A 26019-nucleotide genomic window follows, 5' to 3' on the forward strand; every position below is an offset into this window, starting at 1 on the left:
CTTTGGGCTCGATTGAGCATGAAACATATGATGATGCAGTCTTAAGGAGTACCTGGGTACTTGGCAAGGAGACAGTGATTTGGGTATCTTTCAGGCTACTTTTCAAAAGGAAATTAACTAGAGCATATGGGAAGCTTCATCTACTGTTCAACACTTTTACATTTTAAAACTACTTTTCAGAATTACTTTTCCTAGGGCTACGCCAGAGCAGTTTCCTAATAGCTGCTTATTGACTGAAAAGATCGGTCAGCTCAGTTGGTTGAGGCTCTGACTCTTGATTTTGGTTCCGGTTGTGATCCCAGGATCATGAGATCAAGCCCCATGTGGGGCTCTGGGCTGAGCCTGGACCCTGCTTAAGATACTCTCTCTCCCTCCCCCTTCCCCCTGCCCTTCTCCCCTACTTGTGGGTGCTCTCTCTTAAAAAAAAACAAAAAAACAAAAAAACAAAAAACCATTAGTGTATATTTCTGGTTAAACTCACTTAAAGGTAAAGCTATCAGGGAGCCCCTGCATGATCAGATGGGAGGGAGGGCTGAACACCCCTTTCCTCAGGAGTTCCAGAAGCAAAGCCAAAAAGGCAGCTGTCAGAAACACACCCAGTGAAGGGGTCCTAGGCTCAAGCAATAGACTGAGAAGCATGGAGAAATATTTGTGAACTAGCCTATCTGCCAATAAGCAACTAGCAGAGTAGAAAATAATCCAAGGCTGGTGAGTCCACCCTTTCATTTTTGCCAGGATCATTTCTCCATCGATGTCAGATTGATGAGCAGAATACCACCAGCTCCAATTGTCAGCGGCTCTTTCCCAAGCACTTGTTGAAATGTGCTTCCCATGTGGGGGTTCAGCTCCATCTGCCAGTGCTGCACGTTTGAAGATAGCCATTAACATGGGCTTGTTTTCTTCATGCAAAATGTGCAGTTCCTTTGACCAGCTTTTCCTCGGATTCTTACTCCCCACCACTTACCTTACCACTTCCTTGTCTACCAAGGCCACCTTCACAAGTGCACTGAGGGCTCCAGCCTCAGCGTTGGACCTTTTCACCTCTTTAAGGTGCCCAGCATCCACTCTCCAGACACATCTTCCCTTATGTAAGTTGCCCATGTTACATAAAAATTCAGTGTAGGCATTGGTGCCAAAGGAAAATATTTAAGGCCTAAGTAAGAGACAGATGTATTCATGAAAGTTTCACTTCACTGAAGATCAGATTTCTCAACAGAAATGAGACTAAGTTTACCACTTGATTCATTTAACACTAGTAATTTTATTTCAAAATATAAATATTTCACATGTACAAAGAAGTTACATCAGTAGGTTGTCAAAGCAAGTTAAAGCTAAGAAGTAGGCTCTGTGTGAGAATAAAGAATATGTATTGTATTTGGACAAACTCTTTTTGCCTTCAAACCATCTCTACTTTGCCTGAGAATGCAGAGATGATACCTTTCCAAAAGTTATATAGGCAATTACAACTATACACCCAGTCTTGGCTTTAAAATCAAATGGTATCTGAAATAACCTCCAGTCACCCAAACAAGGGGCACTACAAAGGACAGAAAAAGTATTTTCTTTGGGATAGCTATAATAAGAGTTACACTTTCTGGGCCACTGCAAAAAAAAAAAAAAAAAAAAAAAAAAAAGAAATAGGATTTGATAATAAGCCAACATGATGTTATTTGAAGATTCACTTCCACACCTTTCATTTTAAGATATAAAGCAAGAATTAAAATAAGAAACCAGGTGTGGAGGAAAGAACTCTGGACTTGGAGTCAGAAGTTCTGCAAGTGAATTCTGGCTCCATAATTTTGTGGTATAAACTTAAGGGAAAAATCACAAAAAAAAACTTTCTGAGCCTCCAATGCCTCATTCAATAATACTTAACACCTGCCTATCTCACAGGGTTGTTATGAGAGCAGTCTGAAAACTATAAAGTGACATACAAAAGCATTAAAATGTAATATCAATATACCACCACTATATTTGCACATTAATAGATTCTTGAAAAACTTGCAAAACTAAACACAAATACTGATTTTACACACCATAATAGGTGGAAAAGAATCTCTATACTTTATGTATAGCTCTGAACAGCAAATATGTTTTCTTTCTGGTATCTCATTAAACTCTGAGATTTATTACAGTTTACATGGAACCATGGTAATAGATTTACCATTCAGGGTTTCCATTAAGGATGTCTCCTAAAAGAGCTGTAAACTTCCTCAAAAGCCATGTTTCCCAAAGGACAAGAAGTCCTTGGAGAAGCTCTGCTAAGAGGGGGAGGGCAGGGGAGCAGTTTAAGGTCAAGTAAGTCTAGTAAACAGTCTTTGTCCCCTCATAAATTCACAATATTTAACAGGTTTAAAAACTCTAGGAAGTCCCACCGAAAGGAAACAAACTCAGAATTCCTCAATTTTAATTGACCATAGAGTCCCTTCCCTTCATATACACTTCTTATAACATCTAATAACATCCCTTGGAACTACTGCCATAAGGAACACATTTTTCCAAAAGCTGCTCAACCAAAAGGGAAAAGGAAGATAAGTAGAACAATGGGCTAAGAGAAAAACAAAGCAAAACAAAACACTGGGGGCACCTGGGTGACTCAGTAGGTTAAGGGTCTGACTTCAGCTTAGGTCATGATCTCATGGTTTGTGGGTTCGAGCCCTGCATCAGGCTCTCTGCTGTCTGTGCAGAGCCTGCGTGGAATTCTGTCTCCCTCTCTCTCTGCCCCTCCCCACTCACTCTCTCAAAAGTAAATAAACATTAAAAAAGAGAGAGACAAAAGAACCGCATTCTACTCAGAATTGTTACTAGCTCTGTGCTAGAAAAGCCTATGGATTTTTCTCCCCTAGAAAAATGACAGGATCACCTAATTATAGAAGGCCCATCCTGGCACAGAATTTTTATGACTCTAGTAGAGAGAACATCTTGATTTACAATTCTTTTGATTATTTTTAAACTGTCAAAAAATAACTGCTCAGTGGTTTCAGTTAGCATGTGCATATTTTTGCAGGTCCTCAATTAATGAATATGTTTTGATGGCAATTGTGTAAGGACAAAAAATTAATAAAAAATCAAGTACTTGGGGGCGCCTGGGTGGCTCAGTCGGTTAAGCGTCCGACTTCGGCTCAGGTCATGATCTCGCGGTCCATGGGTTCAAGCCCTGCGTCGAGCTCTGTGCTGACAGCTCAGAGCCTGGAGCCTGTTTCAGATTCTGTGTCTCCCTCTTTCTCTGACCCTCCCCTGTTCATGCTCTCTCTCTCTCTCTCTCTCTCTCTCTCTGTCTCAAAAATAAATAAATGTTAAAAAAAAAAAAAAAAAAAAAAAGTACTTGCTCTTAGCTGGAACTAACACTTGGAAATATACTGCCATAGGCTATTTCCAATGTGAAATGCCTACTATAATACTCTTGTAAGGATCTCGAAAGACCCAGAGAGGAAACTGCCAGTCAGGACCAGAGGATGGGAAGTTATGAAGGGGTTTTTCCTATAAACCCTGAGGTTGAGAGCCCTGGATAGCTCACTAAAATTCCTTTGCTCTAATCAAACCCTTCATGGCCTGAATCTCTGAGTATCTCTTGCCCAGTAGTGACACATCCTGAAGCACTAAATGCAACCAATGTGGAAACTAGGGGTAGGATTAGGGTCACAATGGGTATTTAAGACCAACATTAGCCAGAGGACCTCAGCTGCAAGCCCTTTAGCCACCCTTTAACTGGAATATGCAGCTGCTATTTCCAAAGGTTCTGAGTTTAAATACAGCAAGCCTCCATTACACTTCTTGACCTTGTCAAGAGTCCGTCTACACCAGTGTCACAAGTCACAGGAAAATTCTGCCAGCTAACTACCTCTAATGGAAGAGAGTGTTAGGAATCCTCACAAATTTAAACATAAATAAGACTTGTATCTCAGGCAGTCTGACAAGAGATCACTTCCAGGAACAGAGAATGTGACAGGAATTTTGGAACCGAAGAAGAATTTATAGGGCATGGAGTTTATGCTAAAAACCCTATACCTTATTCTTTCTCAGAAAAGAGAGGAGCACATCTGTGTGGAGACTTTCATTTTCTCCCATCCCCCCCATTTGGTTTAAAACTGAACTAGTGAATATGAACTTAAAACTAATCTCTAATGAAGCTATAAAATAAATGTAAGACATTGTGGTAAGATTTCTGGATCCGTTTTTACAGAAGCCACTTCATCAATGCACCGTCTGCTCCTAGGGAGACTTTTTCTGGGACAAACCCTAACTGAGAATCGGGGACACGTCATTTCTGAGACCAGAGCTCGAGACTCGCCCCTTTTCACACCACGTGATCTGTGTCCTGTGAAACTTCTGTAAACCCTCTTCACTATATCCAAAGAGATGTGTTTCTCTGTTTGGGGGTTCCAGGAAGACGTCCCAGAGCTGGCTGACTTTCTGAGTCATTACACGGTCGCTGGAGCACTGGGGCAGTTCCAGTCTCCTGATGAGGACTGTGTAGCACTCTGGGGGTACCTCTGCTCCTGATATTTCAGGTGATATGATGTCATTGTCAATTTTGGCAGCTCTAAAATCTTGTCTTAGGGCTCTAAGTTCCCTTCTATGATCCTGGTATTTATACCAGTAATTATGACCAGCAGCAGCCATACATTAGCTCGAGGTTAGTTTTTTCAGTAACACTTCATACAGCTAAAAACACTTTAGAGGAACATAATTTGTATATGCAGACGAAACTCACTGTGTATATAATACTTCTCTCTTTTGACTATGTGCCAACTATAGCTATAAACTTAACCAGCATACAATTAACAAAAACAAATATGATTTCTTTAAGCCTTTTAATGCAAAAATTTTAATTTTAGTAATGCACATGATGTGGCCAAGATTCAAGGTGAGAGAAGGGCTTCTTATGATTGCCTGTGGCACCCTGTACAGTACTTGGCATGGGAACCAGAGCTGGCAAACTCTTGACAAGTTTTCCTGAACAAATGACTGAAGAAAAGCAGAAGTCAGTTAGTGGCCAAAGGAACACTCGGTGTAACATCAGATTGTGACAGCAAAAATAAGAGACCCGCATGTAGTCTACTGTATAAAGTCAAGCCTTCACAGTAGCCTCTTTCCTAGATGGACCTAATTTCTTAAGTAATATCAGAATAAATTTAAGCTAATTATTATTGACTATGCTTTAGGGAGACAATGTTTTAGAAAAAAAAAAAAAAAAAAAAAAAAAGACTTCTACCTTCGTTTTCCAAAGGGAGGTCTTTGATACTTAGGAACCCTTTCTCCTCCATATTCCCTTGGGGACAGATAAAGAGCCATTATACAGTGGAAAGGGCACAGAGCTAAGAGCTAGGTTCCAGTCCCAGCCTTGTCATTAACTGTAGGACAAACACTAGGAAAACTGTGGAAGATACTGGAAGAAATGTTACAGTACAGCACGGTCCGCAGACTATTAAATCAGAAAGATTTGAGGTAAAAATCTTACTAAATTTTTCTGAACCTTAGTTTCCCCATCTGTATGAAACAGTTCTAAAATAATATAAAGCTACATGAAAGCTGATGGGGAGTGGCTGTGAAAAAATATGCGCAAAACGACTTGTAAGATGTAAAGCGCTATGCTGGTATTGTGATATCTGAGATACTTCAAAAAGTCATAATTCAACAAGCCTTCATCTAGAGTCTTATGTGCAAGGCACTGTGCTAAGTGATGGAAAACTACTACATAAATGTAACATTCTACTGCTAATAAGTAACTAATTGGCAGAATTTCAAATAAGCAAACAGGGATACATTCAACAACTCAGAGAACTGCTACTCCTGAGATTTTTCACTTAAAGTATCTGGAAAGAAAAACTGAACCACAATGTGAATTCTGTCATACTGTTACCATTAATAGCAGCTTCATCAGTATTTTACTTCAAAGTGGTCAACCAAGTTTTAGAAAGTTGGTCATAGTGTAATGGCGGATGGAAGGAAGAGAAAGGGCAGAGACAGTCTTTCTGTGTCTCCTATGGCTGTAACACACAACTAACTGACATTCAAATAAGCCACCCTGTCTTACACTTAAGATTTGTTCTTTCTTACAAAGGGGAACATACACGGTGGAAGAAGGGAAGACGACTCCTTTTTCCTGCTCAAGAAACTGCAAATTCAAAAGTGAAAACCCTCTTCATTAAAAAGTGACGACCATAGAAAAATTTAAGAACAGATTCCTTAAAGCAGGAGAAAATTACACTGTAACTACTTTTAACAGCAGGTAGTTTAGGGCTCTTGAAATAACTTTATAAATACATATTATAATAATATAGATAACCAAAGGGGGAAACTTCAAGCCATGGTACCAGTGTATAAATCGAAACTCTTCAAGCCATCCTAGCAACAATTAAGTGAGCAAACCGCAATTCTGAGCTCTAAAGCCGTGCTTTAAAATGGAAAGCACCCCACAGCGAGCTCTCTCTTGTCCAGGCATTCTGTAGGGAAGGCCAGGAGGGTTCTGCTTCTTTTCTGGGCTCTGCTTGCTAGGCACGGATGAAAGGACAGAAGGCCACAGCTGAGCTGAACTCACTATCAAGACGGAGCCTCCTACAGAAATCACTGCGGGGGAAACCATGTCAGTCTACTGAAGATTTCAGATCCTCAGAAATATCATGAAAAGTCCTGAAGGAGAAAAGAGGAGAACGATTAGTTCTGCTTTTGGAAAAGGGATGGGGGGGGGGGGGGGGGGGGGAGGGCTAAAACCAAAGAGATACATGAAAAAAACAAAACAAAACAAAACAAAACCAAAACAGTATCCAACCAGTAGTTAGTTGCCATAGAACAATATCTTATTTTTATAACCGGAGAGCCCTGACGAGGTCAGATAGTCACTATTTTTTGCTAAGACTTTGACTGAGTATTACTTCAAAGTCTGCTAGTTATCTCTGTTTTTGGTAACAAGAACTCTAGTTTGTTGCTGGGTCCATGGCCTCCCTTCCAAGATGATTTCCCCAGACTCCTAATATCTGGTCTGGCTGGATGTGGTCTGCTACATATCCAAGGTGCCGACCTCAGGACTGCTGTAGCTAGCTCACCTCTGCTATGTCATTTACATGCCCAGGCTAGGAGGATGTCACCCAGTCAGGTCTGTATCTGAAGTAGCCAGGTCAGAGTTTATCAATGATGTGCTCAAGAACCCATCTTACACAAAAAGACCTCATGCCAAGGCTGGCAGAACAGGATTCAAGACTAAATGTTTGTGGGACAGTCATACGAGCCCCAGACTGCCTACCCTGGCTTCTTTTGCCTAAGAAAGAAACCTCTAGCTCACAGTTCTAAGTCACTGTTATTTTGAGTTCTGTTGAAGGTGGGGTTTCTCGCTTTTTGTTTTTCTGCTTATATACAGTCAAATCTATCTTAAATGATAAAGAGACAAAGCACACATGTATCACCCTTTCAGGCAGAAGTGATGTTGCTCCTTTACAACATAATCACCAACTAGGAACTCAGAAAAATAGTTAAGTTAAAATGTTTACATTTTTCAGAACAATTCTCATGTCTCCAAGTTATATCAATTTGCAGCCACATCACTGTAATATGTTGAACCGTCTTAGTTTATTTATCTGTCGAATAAAGCCCATTTTATTTTCATACCTATAACCAAGTGTTGGTTACTGTAAACAGATTACTCAATGTTGTCATTACAAATAGACCCAAAGTAGACTGTAAAGAAAGTATTCCAAAAAATTCAGAGACCAATTCAGTTGTAGAAACAAAAGATGACAAGAAGTTGTCATTGGGTGCAGATACATAAAGCAAATAATCTGAACTTTGGCTTCAGTTCCACACTCATGCCACCTCTCTTACCCCTTTTACCTTATTCCTTTGTTTTCTCAATGTTCTTTTCACACAATGAGGAGGGCCAGCGGGGTGGAGCAGAGGTAAAGACTAACACTCTAGCACGAGCTACGAAGTACTTCAGAATCAAGAGGGCACAGGCAGAATCTTAGAGAAGAGAGATTACATTCAAGGATGCTCTGTTATCTCCAGGCTGCCTCACCGGTGGGCGCCCTAACCCCTCATCCCTCCAACACGCACCCCTAACTAGCACAGCTCCGCTTTCAAAGGAACAGCTCTGAGGAGTGGACAAGCTTCCAGGCTATGGCTTTGAAAGGGTTTGCATGTGTCGTGGCCAAACTCACAATGTTAAATATATGCTGGCAGGTCAAAGAATTGGAATGAATTTTGTTTCCTTAAATATTTTTTACACTCTGAATGAAATCCCCCAAAACAAAGATTTACATACACACAGATTTTATATGTGTTACTATCTCTCCGCACATCAAATTGGGGTTTCTCAACAGCAGCACCATCAACATTTCTGTGCACTATTCAGATGTTTAGCAGCATTGCTGCCTCTATCTGAACTTGTGACAATCAAAATGTCTCTATACATTATCAAGTATCTCCTGATGGGAGCAAAACTCATGCCCCCCCCCGCCCCCCCCCCAACCACTGCCCCTAGCTGACTATGTGTCTATTTTTCACAATCTCACCTAAATTTGTGTTCTTACATTTGCGTACAGTTGTCTACAAGCTGTCTCAGATGACATGAATTTCATAAATAGTACTCAATTTAGGGACCCCTGGAAAATCTTTAAAACCAATAACCCAAAACTGGCCAATATTAAAAGGCATTTCCCAATATGCAACAAGCAGGTTTCTAAATTCATCCTGTGACATCTTTTCACATTTCTAAGATACCTGCAAATTTGAATCTCTGTTCAACTCCTCTAAATTGTGAATGGAAACTTCTGCCTCAGGGCAAAGATGCATGAAATAAGATTAAGAGTGTGGTTGGCCTGGTGACTGCTTTCTGTTGACAAGTAAGCTTAGCTGTAACCTTGAAATTTATACCTACTATTCAGTTCAGCCCTCAGGCCAAGAAGGCCTCCAAAAGGACCCAGAAAAAAGAAAACAAAGTGAAGCAAGCTGAGAAAAGTTATCTACAGTTTTCTAACTCAACATTCTATCTTCTCTAGATGTTTAGAGTGGCGATGGTAGGGGAGTGTGTGTGTGAGGGTAGGGGGTAGAAGCCTACAGAACTAACACTGATGTTCAACAAACCTGTATATCTCGGAAAACAAACTCTCTAATCTAGCAACACAGAAATGATTTATTTCGGTCCTCATTGAGAGGCGTTGAGCTAACTCATCAGCAGGGCTCATTAAACTTGAACTTCCTAGAGTAGGAAGAAACAAAGGGAGAATACTGCATTGACAGTATTTCTAGAAGTGGTAAATGTCCTACTCAATCATCTAAATACAATATTCTTTTCCAAACCATAGGGATCATTATGCTAAGAACTACAGTGGTGGGAGCGCCTGGGTGGCTCAGTCAGTTAAGTGTCTGACTCTGGATTTTTCGCTCAGATCATGATCTCAAGGTTCGTGAGACAGAGCCCTGAGTCAGGCTCTGCGCTGACAGTAGAGAGCCTGCTTGGGATACTCTCTCTCCCTCCCTCTCTGCCCCTCCCCTGCTTGTGCAATCTTTCTCTCAAAATAAATAAACTTAAAAAAAAAAAAAAAAAAAAAGAACTACAGTGGTAAGATTTCTCATATAAGAGCAAGAAATGCAGAATAAGACATGTGCCTGGAGGGACAGAAACTGCTATTAACATTTTACAGTTCCTTTAATGGCAATGGAGACTGCGTGGTGTGATTTCTCATTTACAATCCCTTGCTCCTTGAAAATGTTTCTGAATCTTCCTCCCTCAAAGTTTCAGTGAGATTTTTAAAAATTCCTTTATGTAAATGTTTAAACTTGTTCTGACTTAACATCTCAAGAGCTGTTGACTCCTTTCTTCCTAGAAATACAGAATAAATTTTGGACATTTAAAAATAAAAAGCTTTAACTGACTTAGTTGGCCTGGCATAGCTGAGTGTCTATTTCCTAAACCCTCACTTAGCACACAGGTACACAATCGTGTGACAGAGCACATGTCATCACTATTATGCACATCCCTTCCTTTCCAACTAGTTTGGAACACAGCTCTAAGGCTGGGGTTCACTGTGTTCCATCCTCTTTTATCAGCCTCAAGGAGATATTGCAAAAATCTTTTTATCTGATCTGTTCTTGGTTTCACTAACCTATGAATTCATCAAATGTTCACTGGGCATTTTCTATGTGCCGGACGTCATGCTAAGAATGGTAAAAGAGTGGGGCGCCTGGGTGGCGCAGTCGGTTAAGCGTCCGACTTCAGCCAGGTCACGATCTCGCTGTCTGTGAGTTCGAGCCCCGCATCAGGCTCTGGGCTGATGGCTCAGAGCCTGGAGCCTGTTTCCGATTCTGGGTCTCCCTCTCTCTCTGCCCCTCCCCTGTTCATGCTCTGTCTCTCTCTGTCCCAAAAATAAATAAACGTTGAAAAAAAAAAATTAAAAAAAAAAAAGAATAGTAAAAGAGTGGCAAACAGATGAGACATAGTGCCTACTTTGAGAAAGCTTCCTGGCGACTAGGAAAGACAATTAATTAAACCTACACAAATATAATGTGTGTTAAGTTCCAACAGGATAAGTACAAGATGCTGTGGGGCGGGGAGACCATGAAGCAGGGATATCTTACCTAGCCCAGAGAGTTCTGGCAATGCTTTTCCGAAGAAGAGTACTCTGAGGACAGGCCACGGTACCGGGCTTGGCTGGAAAGGGTGTGATATTCTTTACAAAGAGGGAAAACATGTGCAAAGATGACAATGACTTCAGAGAACTAAAACAAGTTCAGTATGGCAGCGGAGAGGGAGAAGAGTCTACAGATATAGACAGAAGGCAGGAAGGAAGTCTGATGGGCCAACCTAAAGTCCCCACTCTATCTTGAAGGCCATGGAAGCTACTGTGGGAATTTTATCAGTAGACATACATAACATGTATGCCTCAGAAAAACCAGAGAGGCGGGGCACCTGGGTGGCTCAGGAGGCTAAGCGTCCAACTTCACCTCAGGTCATGATCTCGCAGCTCATGAGTTCGAGCCTTCCGTCGGGCTCTGTGCTGACAGCTTGGAGCCTGGAGCCTGCTTCGGATTCTGTGTCTCCCTGTCTCTCTGCCCCTCCCCTGCTTGCACTCTCTCTCTCTCTCTCAAAAATTAAAAAAAAAAAAAAAAAAAAAACATTATTAAAAAAAAGAAGAAGAAGAAAGGAAAACCAGAGAGGCTGCACTACAGAGCAGAGTGCAGGGACCAGTGGAGAGGCTACTGAGTAACCCCAGCACTGGGTTATACCACTGAAATACAGAGGAATGAGAGGATTCAGGATGTTTTCAAGTGACAGAAGCAAAGGAGAGGCACCAGTGAACAGAGCGTGAGCCAAGTACATCCCTTCCCTCCTTCAATTCTCTTTCTTTCCTCCTTAGCCCAAACTAGCATGACAGGGAGTGAGGGGCACTCCAGCTGATATTCTGAACGTTAACGTAAAGGTCTGTGGCAGTGGTGATACTTTTTGGAGAACACCTTCGTAGCTCATTTTGCAAAGACGAAAAAAAAAAAAACTTCTTGCTCTATAAAGTTGGACGCATTAAACCTTAGTTTAATTACTAAATGATTTCTTTTACAACATGACACTCATTTTTGATTTAACTTCAGAAATTAAACTATGAAAGATATTCACACTCTGATTAAAAGAATGCTTCTAAAAACAGCAGTGGGCTACTAATAACTCCTGCTAGTGAAAGATTAAGTTGAGTTCCTAAAGGACCACATTCCAGCGTCGCACTCTGTACTGTCATGATGTGACAGAGGGAAGGAAAACCTTAATACAGAGAACAGCATTCCTGGAGGAGTCCCTGGGATATGTTCCTACTTCCTTCTTGCAGGTTTTGCTGCTCAGTTTTCGGTAGGAGTAAAATAAGTATATCAAAGCAAATCTGAATATCCTGTCTAAAAGTCAAGGAAGTACTGTAAGACACATGACTGCAGGAGAGTTTTTGCCCTCCCTCACACCTCCCAGACAGCCCCAGTGTCGACAGAGAACAGAGGAGGTGATGTGCTCAAATTACTGAATCAAGGCCAAAATAGTTGGGAGCCTTACACTGTGCGGTGTCCGTGACATCCACCCCCATCATACTGCAAACACCACTATCAACACTGAAGATCAAAGAAAGGGGGCCCTCCCCCCTTCGTTCTTCCTTAGGTGGATAGTTGTCGATCCGTCTGAAGACAGATGGGAGTACACAGAAGCAGTCTTGCAGATGGGTACCGTCAGCTGCCAGTGCCTGCCTCTGCAAACAGAAGGTATGTCTGCCTAATGAAATGTCACCATCCAGCCTCTGCTATCGCACCGCAGCAAGCCTGCTGTGCCTGAGGCCCTGAGAGAACGCCAGTGTGGCAGCAGCTCAGACAGCAAGAACAAACATGTCAGGATCAGGTCATGCAGGATCTTGTAAGCCACGTCAAGGACTTTGATCTTCCTCCTAAAACCAACGGGAGGCCATTTTGGGTAAGTGAGTATTGTGATCAGATATGCTTGCGTTTGGAAGAGAACAAGTGAGCTGCAGTGTGAAGGAACTAGAGAACCGTGAGAGAGGAGGCTGGGAGACTGGTTAGAGACCACGATGACCACACAGTCCGGGTGAGAAACGCAGCAGCTGCGCCCAGCTCAGACCAGGGGCATGGCCACAAAAATGGCCTCCCGTTGGCTTTAGGAGGAAGATCAAAGTCCTTGATGTGGCCTGCAAGACCCTACGTGATCTATTCCTGACATGTTTCCTCAAGCTGTCTGAGCTGCTGCCATACGGGCGTTCTCTCAGGGCCTCAGACACAGAAGAAGAAGAGATCTGAGGGAAAGCAGACAGGACTTGGTAAGGGTGGTGACTGAGGAGACGGGGAGCAGGAAGAATGACCACAAACTGACATATGGAAGTGGAGTATAGCATTCCCCGAGGTAGGAAACAGGGGAACATTTGTTCTGGTGGAAGGGTGGAGGATGGCTCAAGAAGGAAGAGAAAGATCATTGGCTCAAAGGCACCAGCTCACCTGCTTTTTAGCTATGTGACTAGGGGCAAGCTAACCTCTCTAAGCCTTGATTCCCTCATCTATAAAACATGGAAACCTACAGCTCCTAACCTCATATGTGAACACTGGACAGATTAAATAAAATCACACACATAAAGTTTTACCACAGAACTTCATCCCAGCAAGTGTCAGCAGAGGTGATGTTTGTTACTGTTTAAGGTCTCCTTTAGACTTCCCACTGAAGGGTGAGGTTTGGAACTCATGTTTCCTTCAGGCCCTCTCAAAACCCTATTAAAATGCCAGTAAAGGTAATTTTTTTAAGGCATAAACTTATCTGGAAAAAAATGTTTTAAGAGAATATAAGAGGTAAGAGCAATAAACCTTTAAAGCATATTTATTTATTTTTAATGTTTGTTTATTTATTTTGAGAGGGAGAGAGAGAGAGAGAAAGAGAATCCCAAGCAGGTTCCATGCTGTCAGCACAGAGCCTGATGAGGGATTCAATTCCATAAACCGAAGATCATGACCTGAGCTGAAAAGCAAGAGTCGGGAAGCTTTGACTGAGCCATCCAGGTGCCCCAAGAGCAATAAACTTTTAGAAGATGGAAAGCAGATGGGACAACTGCTCTGACCCAGCATACCCTAAAAAGCTGATCCTAGACCAGTAGTGGAAAAAGCCAGGAAACTATTTGATTTATTCCATAAAATCTCTCATGAGGCTCAGGAACTGGTGATACCAAGTAAACTTCCGGAAGTGGTGTTAGGTGGGGCTAAATACAGCAGAACTGTCTTAAAGTCTGTTTAAAAAGCAGCACGACTCCACTGCTCCAATATCCTCACCTACCTCCACCTGGCCAACCAACTGCCCCTATCACTGGCAGAAAATGCTTGGGATTCTGTCTCTCCTTCTCTCTGTCCCTCCCCTGCTTGTGCTCTCTCTCTCTCTCAAAAATAAGTAAGTAAACTTAAAAAAAAAGAAAAGGATTAAAAAAATTAATCAAAAGCAGAGCATACTGGGTGGGCCACACCTATTCAGGCAAGCTCTTTAAAAAGGAGTCTTAGGGGCACCTGGGTGGCTCAGTCGGTTAAGCGTCCGACTTCGGCTCAGGTCATGATCTCACGGTCTGTGAGTTCGAGCCCTGCGTCGGGCTCTCTGCTGACAGCTCAGAGCCTGGAGCCTGCTTCCGATTCTGTGTCTCCCTCTCTCTCTGGCCCTCCCCTGTTCATGCTCTGTCTCTCTGTGTCTCAAAAATAAACAAACATTGAAAAAAAAAAAGTAAAAAGGAGTCTTAGTGGTCAGAAAGAGAAGCCAGGAAAATGCTCTTCTGCTGGCCTCGAAGACACAAACAGCCATGTTAGGAAACTGCCTATGGATAGCTGCAAGTCTCAGTTCTACACCTGCAAGAAAATGAACTCTGCCAACAAGAAGCAAGCTTGAAACCCAGCCCACGGATGAAACCCCAGCTCCGCTGACACCTTGACTGCAGCCCTGTCAGAGCCTAAGCAGACAATTCGGCCACCTTGTGCCCGGACTCCCGACCCATGAAAACTTTAATATAATAAATGTATGTTGTTTTAAGCCACTAACTTAGTGGTAATTTATTATGCATCACACACACACACACACACACACACACACACACACACACACACACACACACTAATAAATACCTGAATCCTAAACAGGTAGATTTTACCTATGTAAATAACACCTCAATAAACCAGTCTGAAAAAAAAATGTGATAAGAATGGAAATCTCTATGGAGGGATTGGAAGATAAAGTTGAAGAAATCACCCAGAAAATGGAAGCAAAGAATCAGAAATGGAAAAACAGCAGAGATAAGAAAATGAGATGACCAGTGAATAAGACTCAACATCAAAATAAGTTTCTGAAAGGGCGAGAAGGAAATCACAGATCAAATAATTCAAGAAAAACTTTAGGACTACAGAACATAAGTTTCCAATTTTAAAGGTCTCATCCAGCACCAATCAGAACACCAACAAAAAAAAGTAAAATAAAATAAGAGCATCCTACCGGTTTTCAAATAAATTACAAAGAACCAGGAATCAGAATGGCTTCAGACTTTTAACAACCATGGAAGCCAGAACACAATGAAGAAATAAACAGAAAGTCTAAAGGTAAAAATTTTCAAACATAAAATTCTAAACTGAGGCAAGCTATTAAGTACGGCCTTAAGAGGAAACTTTCCAGTCCTATATCATCACCAAAACTCATTTCCTATGCATTCTTTCCCAAAAATCTATAGGAGGCTGTGCTCCAACAAAAAGGAAATAAATCAGGAAAGAAAATGATATGGGAAATTATACAGGAAGTAAGCATTCCAACACAGGGGAGAACTGAGGGAATGACAGCTGATAGCTGAAGAGTAGGCGAAAGGGCAGCCGGCATTCACTGGAGCAGATGAGAAGGCTCCAGCAGAGACTTTACCAGGAAGATAAAGCTTGCAGCATACTCAATGCAACTAATATCCTGAGCGAAGATATGCAAACAGCCGGCACATAGCTTGAGGCTAGTTAGGAGTACTCAGAAAACAAATTCAACAAAAACCAGGACCTTTATAATGCAAAGAAAAGCAAAAAGTTGTATAAAGTAAGGAAATACAGAATATACAAGAAGGTTCAAACAGGAATATAATTTACGGTCATAATAATTTAAGGGCCAAATACTGATCGAACCAATATCACGGTTCAATAGTGGGAGGGTGGTGGTAAAAGAGCTAATTCTTCACCTTCCAACTGGGAAGTAAAAAGAAAATGCCTATTCATGAAAAAAAATCAAGAAATAAAGATTCTATTTCAAGATATGGAGAAAAAAATCAAATCGAAAAAGTCAAAAAGTGGTTCTTCTCAGAGAAGAAGGGAAAGGGAAAAGGCAAAGGATATTTTTCGCAAGAAGCTTTGTAGAAATTTTTGACCTTTTCAGCTACACGTATACGTAATTTCTAAGGAAAAAAAAAAAAAGTTGAAGACTATAAAAGCCCTCACGCTATATTTTTCAACCCCCACTTCACCTAAGTGACAACATTCTGCCTTCAAAAGGGAGAAGGGGAAAGAGGTCATTTGTCTCTGGAAGAATTTATATTAGTTTCTTTTGTTTCACCTTAAGAACCAACTCCTGCTTTACTAACTTTGAATCACTGTAAGTTTTTCTAAAATAACAGCAAAACCCAAATGTCCATCAAGTGGTGAATGAATAAAGAAGATGTGGGGGCACCTGGGTGGCTCAGTCAGTTGAGCGTCCGACTTCGGCTCAGGTCATGATCTCATGGTTCATGGGTTTGAGTACCACATCGGGTTCTGTGCTGACAGCTCAGAGCCTGGAGCCTACTTCGGATTCTGTGTCTCCCTCTCTCTCTGCCCCTCTCCCACTCACACTTTGTCTCTCAAAAATAAAAAAAAAAACAACGTTAAAAAAATTGTTTTAAAAAGATGTGACACTTTGTCTCTCAAAAATAAATAAAAAAAAATTTTTTTTAAAGATGCGGTGTGTATGTATGCGTGTGCGTGCACATGCACACACACACACACACACACACACACACACACACACACACACACACACACTGGAATACTACGCAGCAATGAAAAAGAATGAAATCTCGCCATTTGCAACAACATGGATGGAACTGGAGGGTATTATGCTAAGTGAAATAAGTCAGTCAGAGAAAGACATACATCCTATGTTTTCACTCATATGTGGAATTTGACAAATTTAACAGAAGACCATAGGGGAAGGGAAAGAAAAGTAAGTTACAGAGAGGAGGCAAACCGTAAGAGACTCTTACATACAGAGAACTAAGGGTGGGGGTGGGGAAAATGGGTGATGGGCATTGAGGAGGGCATTCATTGGGATGAGCGCTAGGTGTTGTATATAAGTGATGAATCACAGGAATCTACTCCCAAAGCCAGACTACACTGTATACACTGTATATACTTAATTACTCACGTTTAAAAACATAAATAAATAAAATAACAGCAAAATATTGATCAACCACTGTTCTCTCTGTTTTTTGTATGGACACCCAAGGAGTAGGGTTCCAGTTATCATGTGCTCTTTATTGCTTTCAAGCAACTGTCCACTGGTTTCTCAGGTATCCACATACTTGCCTGTAAGAGGCAAAGGCAGAAATGGGTATCATAGTGTCACCACCTTCAAAATGGCTTTTGTTACAACTGCGTAAGTGCCTCTCCTTTTATTCTTTTTAAGGAAATGGATTTTTTCCCTGCCATCAAGTAGGTGCCTTGCATTAGCTAAAATGGCCCTCTAACCAACTGGGTCTAATTCAGAAACTATATTCTACCTGTTCTGAGTTAAAGGACCACGTCTTCTTCACAACATACAACACAACACAAAATGAGCAGAACCACGTCTCTAAAGAATTTTAAATAAAAAGATAAATAGTTTCAGTAAATATTTTTTCAAAATCAACTTGTTAATGACTCCTCGATTACACTAGAACACCTAATGGCAGGAAAAAAATATTTTCCAGTTGAGAATAAGAAGGACAATGTAGTGTAGTCTCTGAAAAGTTAAAATCCTATATTCTGAGACTTCTTACTTTTTTGCACTGTTAAAAGTTTACCTTACCTTTCGGTTGTTAACATGTGATTTCTGGTACATACACAAAGAAAAACTGCTTAACAAGTATTCACTAAAGTTAAACCAGGTGTGCACTTCACCCTTCCTCTTCTTGGTATATACACAAATGAAGTACACATGTCTATCAGGACACACGTACTACAAGACAGGTTCAGAATAGAAACTGGAAGCTACGCAAATGTCCATCAATACTGCAATGAATAAATTGTGGTCTATTCGTATACTGGAATACCAAGTGGCAATAATAAAGAATGAGCTTGACGTGCAACAATGTGGGTGGATGCGATAGACACAATGGTGAGCAAAAGATGCCTGACTCCCAAGTACTTAGGACACAACTCCTTTTACGTGAAGTTCAAAAACAGGCAAAGCCAATCTAAGGTGACAGTGGTCAGATTATAAGCAGAGAAGGGGTCTGACTGAGAGGGTGTAGTGGTCAGATTATAAGCAGAGAAGGGGTCTAAGAGGGTGTAGTGGTCAGATTATAAGCAGAGAAGGGGTCTGACTGAGAGGATGTATGGGGAAGGCTTTTGGAGTAAAGGAAATACTCTGTATCTTAATACTCTATATCTTACTACTCTATATCTTAATACCCATGCTTACATGGGTATACGTATATGAAAAAATCATCCCATCAAGTTGTATATTTAAGATGTGCATCTCAGTTCATGTAAGACATGCCTGAATAAAAAGGTTTTTGTTTTGTTTTGTTTTGTTTTTTAATTGCGCCTGGGTGGCTCAGTTGGCTAACTGTCAACTCTTGATCTTGGCTCAGGTCCTGATCTAAGTTTGTCAGATGAGGACCCAGTGTAGGGCTCTGTGCTGACAACGCAGAGCCTGCTTGAGATTCTCTCTCTCCCCCTCTCTCTGCCCCTCCCCCGCTTGTGCTCTCAAATAAAAATAAACTTTAAAAATAATTTTTTTAAATTTTGGCACAATCAGGGGAAAATTTTAAATTACAATTTACATTACGTTATAATTTATCTTAAGGTATGTTGGTGACAAAAGACAGCAATTATGAGTTCAATGTCTGTCTGTACATGCAAAATAAGTTATAACTCCATACTGGTGCACTCAAAAACTTCTCCCCCAACTTTTTAATGTGAATGTTTATTTATTTATTTTGAGATAGAGCAGGGGAAGGGCAGAGAGAGAGAATCCCAAGTAGGCTTTGCATCTTCAGCACACAGCCCAATGTGGGGTTCAATCTTCCGAACCATGAGATCCTAAGCTGAAACCAAGAGTCAGATGCTTAACTGACTGAGCCATCCGGGGGCCCCTCCAACTTTTTAATTTGAAAAAGTGTAAGCCTAAAGAAAAATCAAAAGACTGGTGCAATTAGCAACAATATATCCTTCATCTAGATTCACCAATTGTTAACATGTTGTTCTAGTTACTATTAGTGTTGGCTGAACTATTTGAAAATAAGTTGCAGACATCTTGACATCTCACCCCTTGAGGATATTCTGCTATACAACCAGAGTGTCATTAATCATCCCTATGAAATTAAACACTGATACAATAATACTGTTTAATATATAGCTCATATTCAGATTTCTCCAATTGTTCCAGAAATGTTCTTTATAGATTCTCTCCATCACTAATCCAAAGTCCTATCATTGATTACAGCACTGCATTTGGTTGTCCTATTTCCTGACTCTCTTTTAATCGGGTACACCATGTCCAAGTGGGTTTGTTAATTTTTTAATCTATTTTTAGTCTTTCATGACATGAACCATTCTGTCCCAATTTTGTTTTTAAGTTTTCCTGGTATCTGAAACCCAAATGTCTGCAAACAAATGGTTTCTCTTTCCTTAGTGTCTTCTACAATCTTAAGCAGAGCATGCACACTGAAATACCTATATGCTGACAGACTATTGGGGTGAAAAACTATAGAGACAGGATAGTTCAGTTTCACACACGGTTCATGATCATTCTGCTTTAACTCACCGCTGAGTCTGAGCAGGCCATGGGGTCTGGTTTGGCGTGGGCACTGAATTCGTGGGACTCACTAGCATGGCACTGTAGATATTGGAAGCGACCACGAGTATGCAGAGAAGTATGGGCCCAATGATTGCTCCTTCCAGGCCTAAGTAGTACGCCCCACCAGCCACTGCCAAGCCTGTCAAGTAAGGATGCCCACCTCTGGAATAAAGAGCATACAGGTTAGCTCATGGTTTTTTACACACATAAACTTTGGAGTCAATCTGAAACACATCTCTAACACAATGTTCATTCCTAACAGATAAGGCCATTGATTGCATGACCAGTTTTATTTAGAGTACATCAGTGCAGGTAACTAAACATCGGTTGTAATAATAATGAGAGCCAAACAGTTTCTTACCTAGGTAACACGTACAACGTTTTCCTTTTTCTAAGGTCCCAAAATGGAAGGAGTTAAGTCAGACTGTTAACAGGTATCCTACACCCCTCACACAGCTGCCTGGCCTAGGTGAGTGTTGACTGAGGAATCGTTGCCAAGTCACTTGTTAAGTTAACTTCCATCAAGGATAGTTAAGTAGGCACAATGCAGTGTGTAATTCAAATAATTATGCTTTTTATAAGATAATATAACAGCACCCATGATATGCATAAGTTAGACTTGGGGCAACCTTCTAAAATAGTTATTAAACACAGGTAATGCTAAAAGGCCTCATGAGGAAACTATCTGTCACAAAGCCCAAGATTCTATTTCACAGGAGAGTCCTAATTGCCTTCCAGCTTATCACAGTATTACTTACATAAGTGGTGTACAGTAAGGCAGATCACAGCAGCACGGCATACTGATAACAGTAACAAATGACCACGGACATAAGAAGGACTTGGAAATAAGGTATGTTCTATTTCTAGTTTTCAAACACAGATGACATGAACAATTTACTGAGGGGCAAATAGCTGACACTCCGGAATAATGTTCTGTTCTGAATTATGTTACAATTCAATAAATAACATTTAAGGTGAGCTAGTCTTCAGAAAACCAATACAGTATATTCATAAACTATCTTCCTCATTCAAAAAAAATTGGGGGGAAAACTTTAGGGCAATATTCCACATATGCTACATAAGTAAGCTTTTCCCCTAAATAATACATCAAAAACTTTTTCTCTCAAAAATGCTTAACAGTTAAAAAAGAAAAAAGTGTGGAAGCTTTTAAATTAAGGCTTCCTTTATTTAAAAACTAAAGCAATTACACAAAATCTTTATTTCCTGATGATGCTGGTTAAATAAGGTATTAAGATAAAATCACATAAATATTAAATTCTAGCTAGAAACCTCAATAAAAAATGTATAGCAAAGTTTAGAGAAATGAAATCATTTAACCATAAATCACATAACTACTCTTACTGTTTAAATTTCAACTGTTAAGTACTAGTTAACCATACTCTGATGTCCTCCTTTGGTCTTTCATTTTCTCTTTCAAGTTTTGGACATAAAAGTGCCACTAAGGCTGGCATATGCAGTTGTTGATTTCCTTTTGCTTGGGAAGTCTAGGCCTTCAGTTATATACCATTTGTTTCTGCTTTAACTTACTAGAGAGAAAACAAGGTAGCAATTTGTCCCTATATAGTTTCAAATTAACTGAAGGTCACTCTTTCCATGAACACTTACTGCGACAGTAAGTTTTACTTGCAGAAAATTTACTGTATTACCTATTATGATAGTTTCAGTACGCGTATTCTGAACTGGGGTAGCTGATTAGAGTTCAGCATGTGGTCACATCCTAGATTCTAACAAGCAATGAGAATATGGACACATGACTAAATGCGAATTGGCTTGATTTACTTAGTGCAATTTTGAAAAGAGGTACCAAAATCTATAAAAACAGGTATTTATTTATTATACGGTCAGTGTTTGGATTCTGTCTTAAATTTAACCTGTATTCATCACAGAACCATACTATAGTATCTTAAGTAAAGAGAACTCTGCTTATCAGACATTAACTTGATGAGATTTGGTTGCACATGGATCCTCAGACATACAATTTAATAATGTTTTTCTCCGAGAGCAAAGTAGTTCTGAAAATAACCACTAATTCGTTATTGTACTTACAGCTATTTATGTACATCTAGTAATATTTCTTTCCTAGATTAATGTCACTAAGACAGAAGATTATACATAATTTTGTGTTAACCCAGGGTCTCATACATTTTAAATACTTATGTAATAAGAAAATAGCATACCTTGAAAATGGTATTAATTATATCACATTAAATTTTGATTCTATCAGTGGGATCATGACAGACTACTTCACAGAAAAATCCTACCATGTGTCCCTTTTCCCATCCCCAAAAGAAAAACAAAACAAAACAAAACAAAACAAAACAAAACAAACAACTCTCCTTAAAAAAAAGGTCACATAAATCCCTGGATAGGATTCACCAACAACTTGGGAAGTTCTATGGGTACTTACCCTGATATATCAGAGTAGATGGCAGTGTCTACAAAGTATGTTGGCAAGAGATGAAAAACCAGCAGTAAGATGGCTTTGCACCCTAAGCCTTGTGTGAGCCACAGGTCTAGAACGGCAGGTATTGCCGCCCAGTATGTCCCCAGAAATGGCACTGCTCCGAGGATTGCTGCTAACGCTAATAAGAAATTGAAAGAAAAGCAACTGAACATGACATTAAAAGAGTGACAGAACAACAGAACCTCACAACTGGTTCCTCCTACTTAAAAGTTTACACCAAAACAAGGGAAATAAATACAAACTCAAATTTTAGCCCATGATAATGCCCTGTGTAACTGAATCTGCTAGTTAAACGGAGGTCTGATACCTTATATCTTAAAACCCGATGCTGAAAATCTTTCTAAAGTGTGTGTGTCTACATCCTGGGTTTCTTCTTAAGCAACAAAATTCTAGTATCCTGCAGGTGTTGTTGTCTCTTTTTTTCCTCCGAGAGAGAGAGAGAACGAGAAAGAGCACATGCATGAGCAGGGTAGGGGCAAAGGGACAGAGAGGGCAGGAGACACAGAATCTTACACAGGCTCCATGCCTAGCACAGAGCCCCACGTGAGGCTTGATTTCGCGAAGTTGGGGCTCAAGTTCATGACCATGAGATCTTAAGCTGAACCGACTGGGCCACCCAGGTGCCCCCTGCAGTTGTTATTCTGAATCAATGGTTAGTTCATATACAGTCCTATAATGTAACTGTAAAGCATTGGTCCAAATTTGTACGGGGTCCAAAGGCAAATTAAAAATTAGTTTCTAAACCTCAGAGAGGAATGTATAATCTTCACCTGGCTTCTAATAAAAATGAAATGTAATCTAAACAAAAACAAGAACAAAAGCCCTGCTAGTTGAAGGAGGTTACTTCAAGTTCACCCCCTTCCAGAGCTGTATGCCCACTCTCTCTCATCTGGTTCCCCTCCAGAGGAAAAGTCAGGCAGATATGGATTCTAGTTCTGGTCCTACCACTAACCAGGTATGTGACCTTGGAAAACTTTTGGTTTCTCACCTACACAACAGGAACACTACCTACCCTGCCTGCCTCACAAGATCATTATAAAACAATGACCTCCATGTGTTGTCAGGCTGCTTGCTTGTCAAAGAGTGGCTTAGCCAAGACTGAAGTAGGAAAGAACATGAATGAACTTGGGGATGTAAAGAACAGTGTGTGGACAAAAGGGGGAAATGGTAGAGGGTAGACAAGCAGCCACAGAAATAAAGAAAAAATGGAAGGAGAGGAGCAGAAATAATGCAGAGGAAAAAGTAAAAGATGGTTATTGAATCATCAAGGTGCTTATGGAATGAGGGCATTATCAGAATAGATCCTAAGAGGTATGGAGACAGCTTATGTGCCCTCAGAGGCATTTGTCTTGCCCCTGGGACAGTATCCTTCACGGAACAGAGCTATTCGACCAACTCATTGCTCCCTATCAGTTCAATTCAAACATTTACTGAGTGCCAATTATTACTGAGTACCAAGTATTTACTGAGTACTGTGTGCTGTGCTAAGTGCTAGGACATTCACTCATTTATCAAGTACTTCTGCAGTGCTTTCTTTCTGTTTTTTAATGTTTTATTTATTTTTGGAACAAAGAGCATAAGCAGGGGAGGGGCAGACAGAGAGGGAGACACAGAATCTGAAGCAGGCTCCAGGCTCCCAGCTATCAGCACAGAGCCTGATGCAGGGCTTGAACTCAAGACAGACTGTGAGATCATGACCTGAGCTGAAGTCGGAGGCTTAATCAACTGAGCCACCCAGGTGCCCCTTATGCAATGCTTTCTAAGTGCTGGGTATCATTCTAGCTACTGGAGATACAGCATAAATAAACATTACAAATCATACTTCTGCTCCTAATCTAGACTAGATTACATCTCAAAATTTAGTATTTTAAATTTGAGGAAGATGACATTTCCCAACGTATGTAAAATGGCTTCATTTTCCTTAAATAGAGGACAGGGGAAGTTAGGATACTATTGTTACCTGATGGTATGAAGACAATATTGATGCCAAATATAGTATGAGTCAGCCAAGTGTACAATCCGTAGAAGCCAGCCATTTTGAGGGAAGCATCAAACACCCCTCTAGAATACCCAAAGATAAAAAGGAAAGTAAATAAACACAGTATCCCATTGCGATGCAAAAACGGAAGTTGTTCCAGGCCTCTGGCTACTTCATTCCAAATCTGATAACTTCAATTTTTCCAATGGCCTGAGAATGCCCTTTGCGTTTTATTTCAAAGAAACATAAAGCGTTTATTTTAAAACCCCAGAACAAGTTTAGTAAATTTCTCTGATGAAAAAAATAACTGAAATGAAACACCTTAAAATACCCTGCTCGCTGAAATAATTAATCAACTTTTCACCTCTGAAGCACATCTTCCACCACCAAAATAAATGGAAAACAAAAAGTAAGTATGACTCTCTTATTTCTGAGGACATAAACTCTAAGAAATCTGTGGCCAACCCTCCCCTTTGAAGACAAGTGCAAGAGAATTTAACCTGCATTTCATGGGTCTTCTCTTATTAACAAAATTTTCCCACATTCCTTCAACTCTGCAACCAAGCCTACAGAGTAACTTCTACAATGCTATCAAAGAATGCAGGTTATTGGGAGAGAATTTATGGAAGCAAAAGAAAATCGTATTACCTCCCAAGTAAAATGAGAGAGGAAAACACAAAAGGGGTAAAAACAGATCCACATAGTTGGTGATTAGTAGGAACAAAGTACATGAAAATCTGCGATAGCAGGTGCTTCAGCTTTGGTTTCCAGCTGGAAGATTAAGGTAGTGTTGTGTGAAGAGTAATAAGGAACTGCTCAGAGAGAACACAAAGGCAGCAAACTATAAGTTTATGATGCCAAAGGTATCATAAAATTACAAAACCAGGACTCTGGGGGGTACAGGGGAAGCAGGGTCATATACTCATGAGAGAAGGAAAAGCTGTCTATAATTTTAAAAAGTCAGGGAACGTGGCAGCAAAGGGGACACTGTACACACAAAAGGAAACGATACGCTTTTCCAAAGCATTCCAAGAGATGTGCTGTAAGAGCAAAGCCAACCTAGTAATTCAGTCATTGTAACAGGGTTCTGACACATGGATTTGGTGACACGGTGGCTCCCCAAATTGTGAAACCTTCTTCGTCATCCTGACCAGCAGCTTTCACTCAAGAATATGGGGTTGCCATGTGCCTTCTGACAAAAAGATGCAGATTAAAGTCGTATCAAAAAGACCGAGAGGAAGGGAGAGAGCCCAGAGGAAACAGAAAAGATCTGAACTGAATAGGAGACGGAGGAAAAAGACAAACTAGCAGAGCTTCAGGTTTTAAACCTGAGGGGGAGAGAATGGCACTGCCTCAAAGACGTGGAAAAGCCCAGAATGAGCGAAGACACGGGAGATAAGGGAATACATTTGGTGTGGGCAATGGTAAGAAATAAGGATGATGAAAATACCCTCGAGGTAGCTGGAAATAAAAGACAAAGTCAATAGAGAACTTGGGACAAAAACTTTGAGATATGCCAGAAGAGATGAATCATAGGAAAGGAGAAGATATCCCCAGGGGCAAACCTAGAGAAAAATGGGGCAATGGGCTGCGTTCCCACAGGGAACCTAAGGACAAAAATACACCAGCCAAAGAGATCATGAAATCACTTCTGCAGTAGGGAGAAAAATCACTAGAGTGTAGTATTCCAAGAGACCAAAGGAGAAAGAAGCTTTTGAGAAAGAGGGAATGATATTAAGGTCAAATACCCCAGGGAGATTAATAAGAATAATGTCTAAGGAAAAAAAGTACAGAATTGGAACAGAACTGGGGAGGTCAATGATAAAAGATAGATGTTTTCACCAACCTTAATGTTATTCAAAAATTTTTTCACCAACCTCATGTTATTCAAAAACTCTTAAGCCAAAATGAAGTTGACATCAAAGGTGCAACAAAATATTGCAACTGAATCTCCCCCTCTGGGTGGCACGTAGGCAAAACTCAATCCAAAAAGGACCACTTCTA

At 40.5% G+C, this 26019-nt stretch overlaps 1 protein-coding gene across 7 annotated transcripts in view; it reads right to left on the reverse strand.

The window, feature by feature from the left end:
* Positions 1-1241: 1241 nt before the first annotated feature.
* The window catches only part of TMEM245 (transmembrane protein 245), a 102942-nt gene continuing 78164 nt past the window's right edge, over positions 1242-26019 (reverse strand). For 2 of the 7 annotated variants that reach the window (XM_045467728.1, XM_045467727.1), the window contains 4 exons: positions 23998-24098; positions 21981-22155; positions 19520-19714; positions 1242-6633 (listed from right to left, as the gene is read on the reverse strand). In XM_045467728.1, the coding sequence (XP_045323684.1) occupies positions 6588-6633; positions 19520-19714; positions 21981-22155; positions 23998-24098 (517 nt within the window). In that variant the 3' untranslated portion in view covers positions 1242-6587. Of the gene's footprint in view, positions 6634-11269; positions 12216-19515; positions 19715-21980; positions 22156-23997; positions 24099-26019 lie in introns of those variants that run through there. The other 5 variants (XM_045467731.1, XM_045467730.1, XM_045467729.1 and 2 more) reach the window with 4 other exon arrangements.

Source organism: Leopardus geoffroyi, chromosome D4 (genome assembly GCF_018350155.1).
Source record: "Leopardus geoffroyi isolate Oge1 chromosome D4, O.geoffroyi_Oge1_pat1.0, whole genome shotgun sequence".
Classification (NCBI taxonomy): domain Eukaryota; kingdom Metazoa; phylum Chordata; class Mammalia; order Carnivora; family Felidae; genus Leopardus; species Leopardus geoffroyi.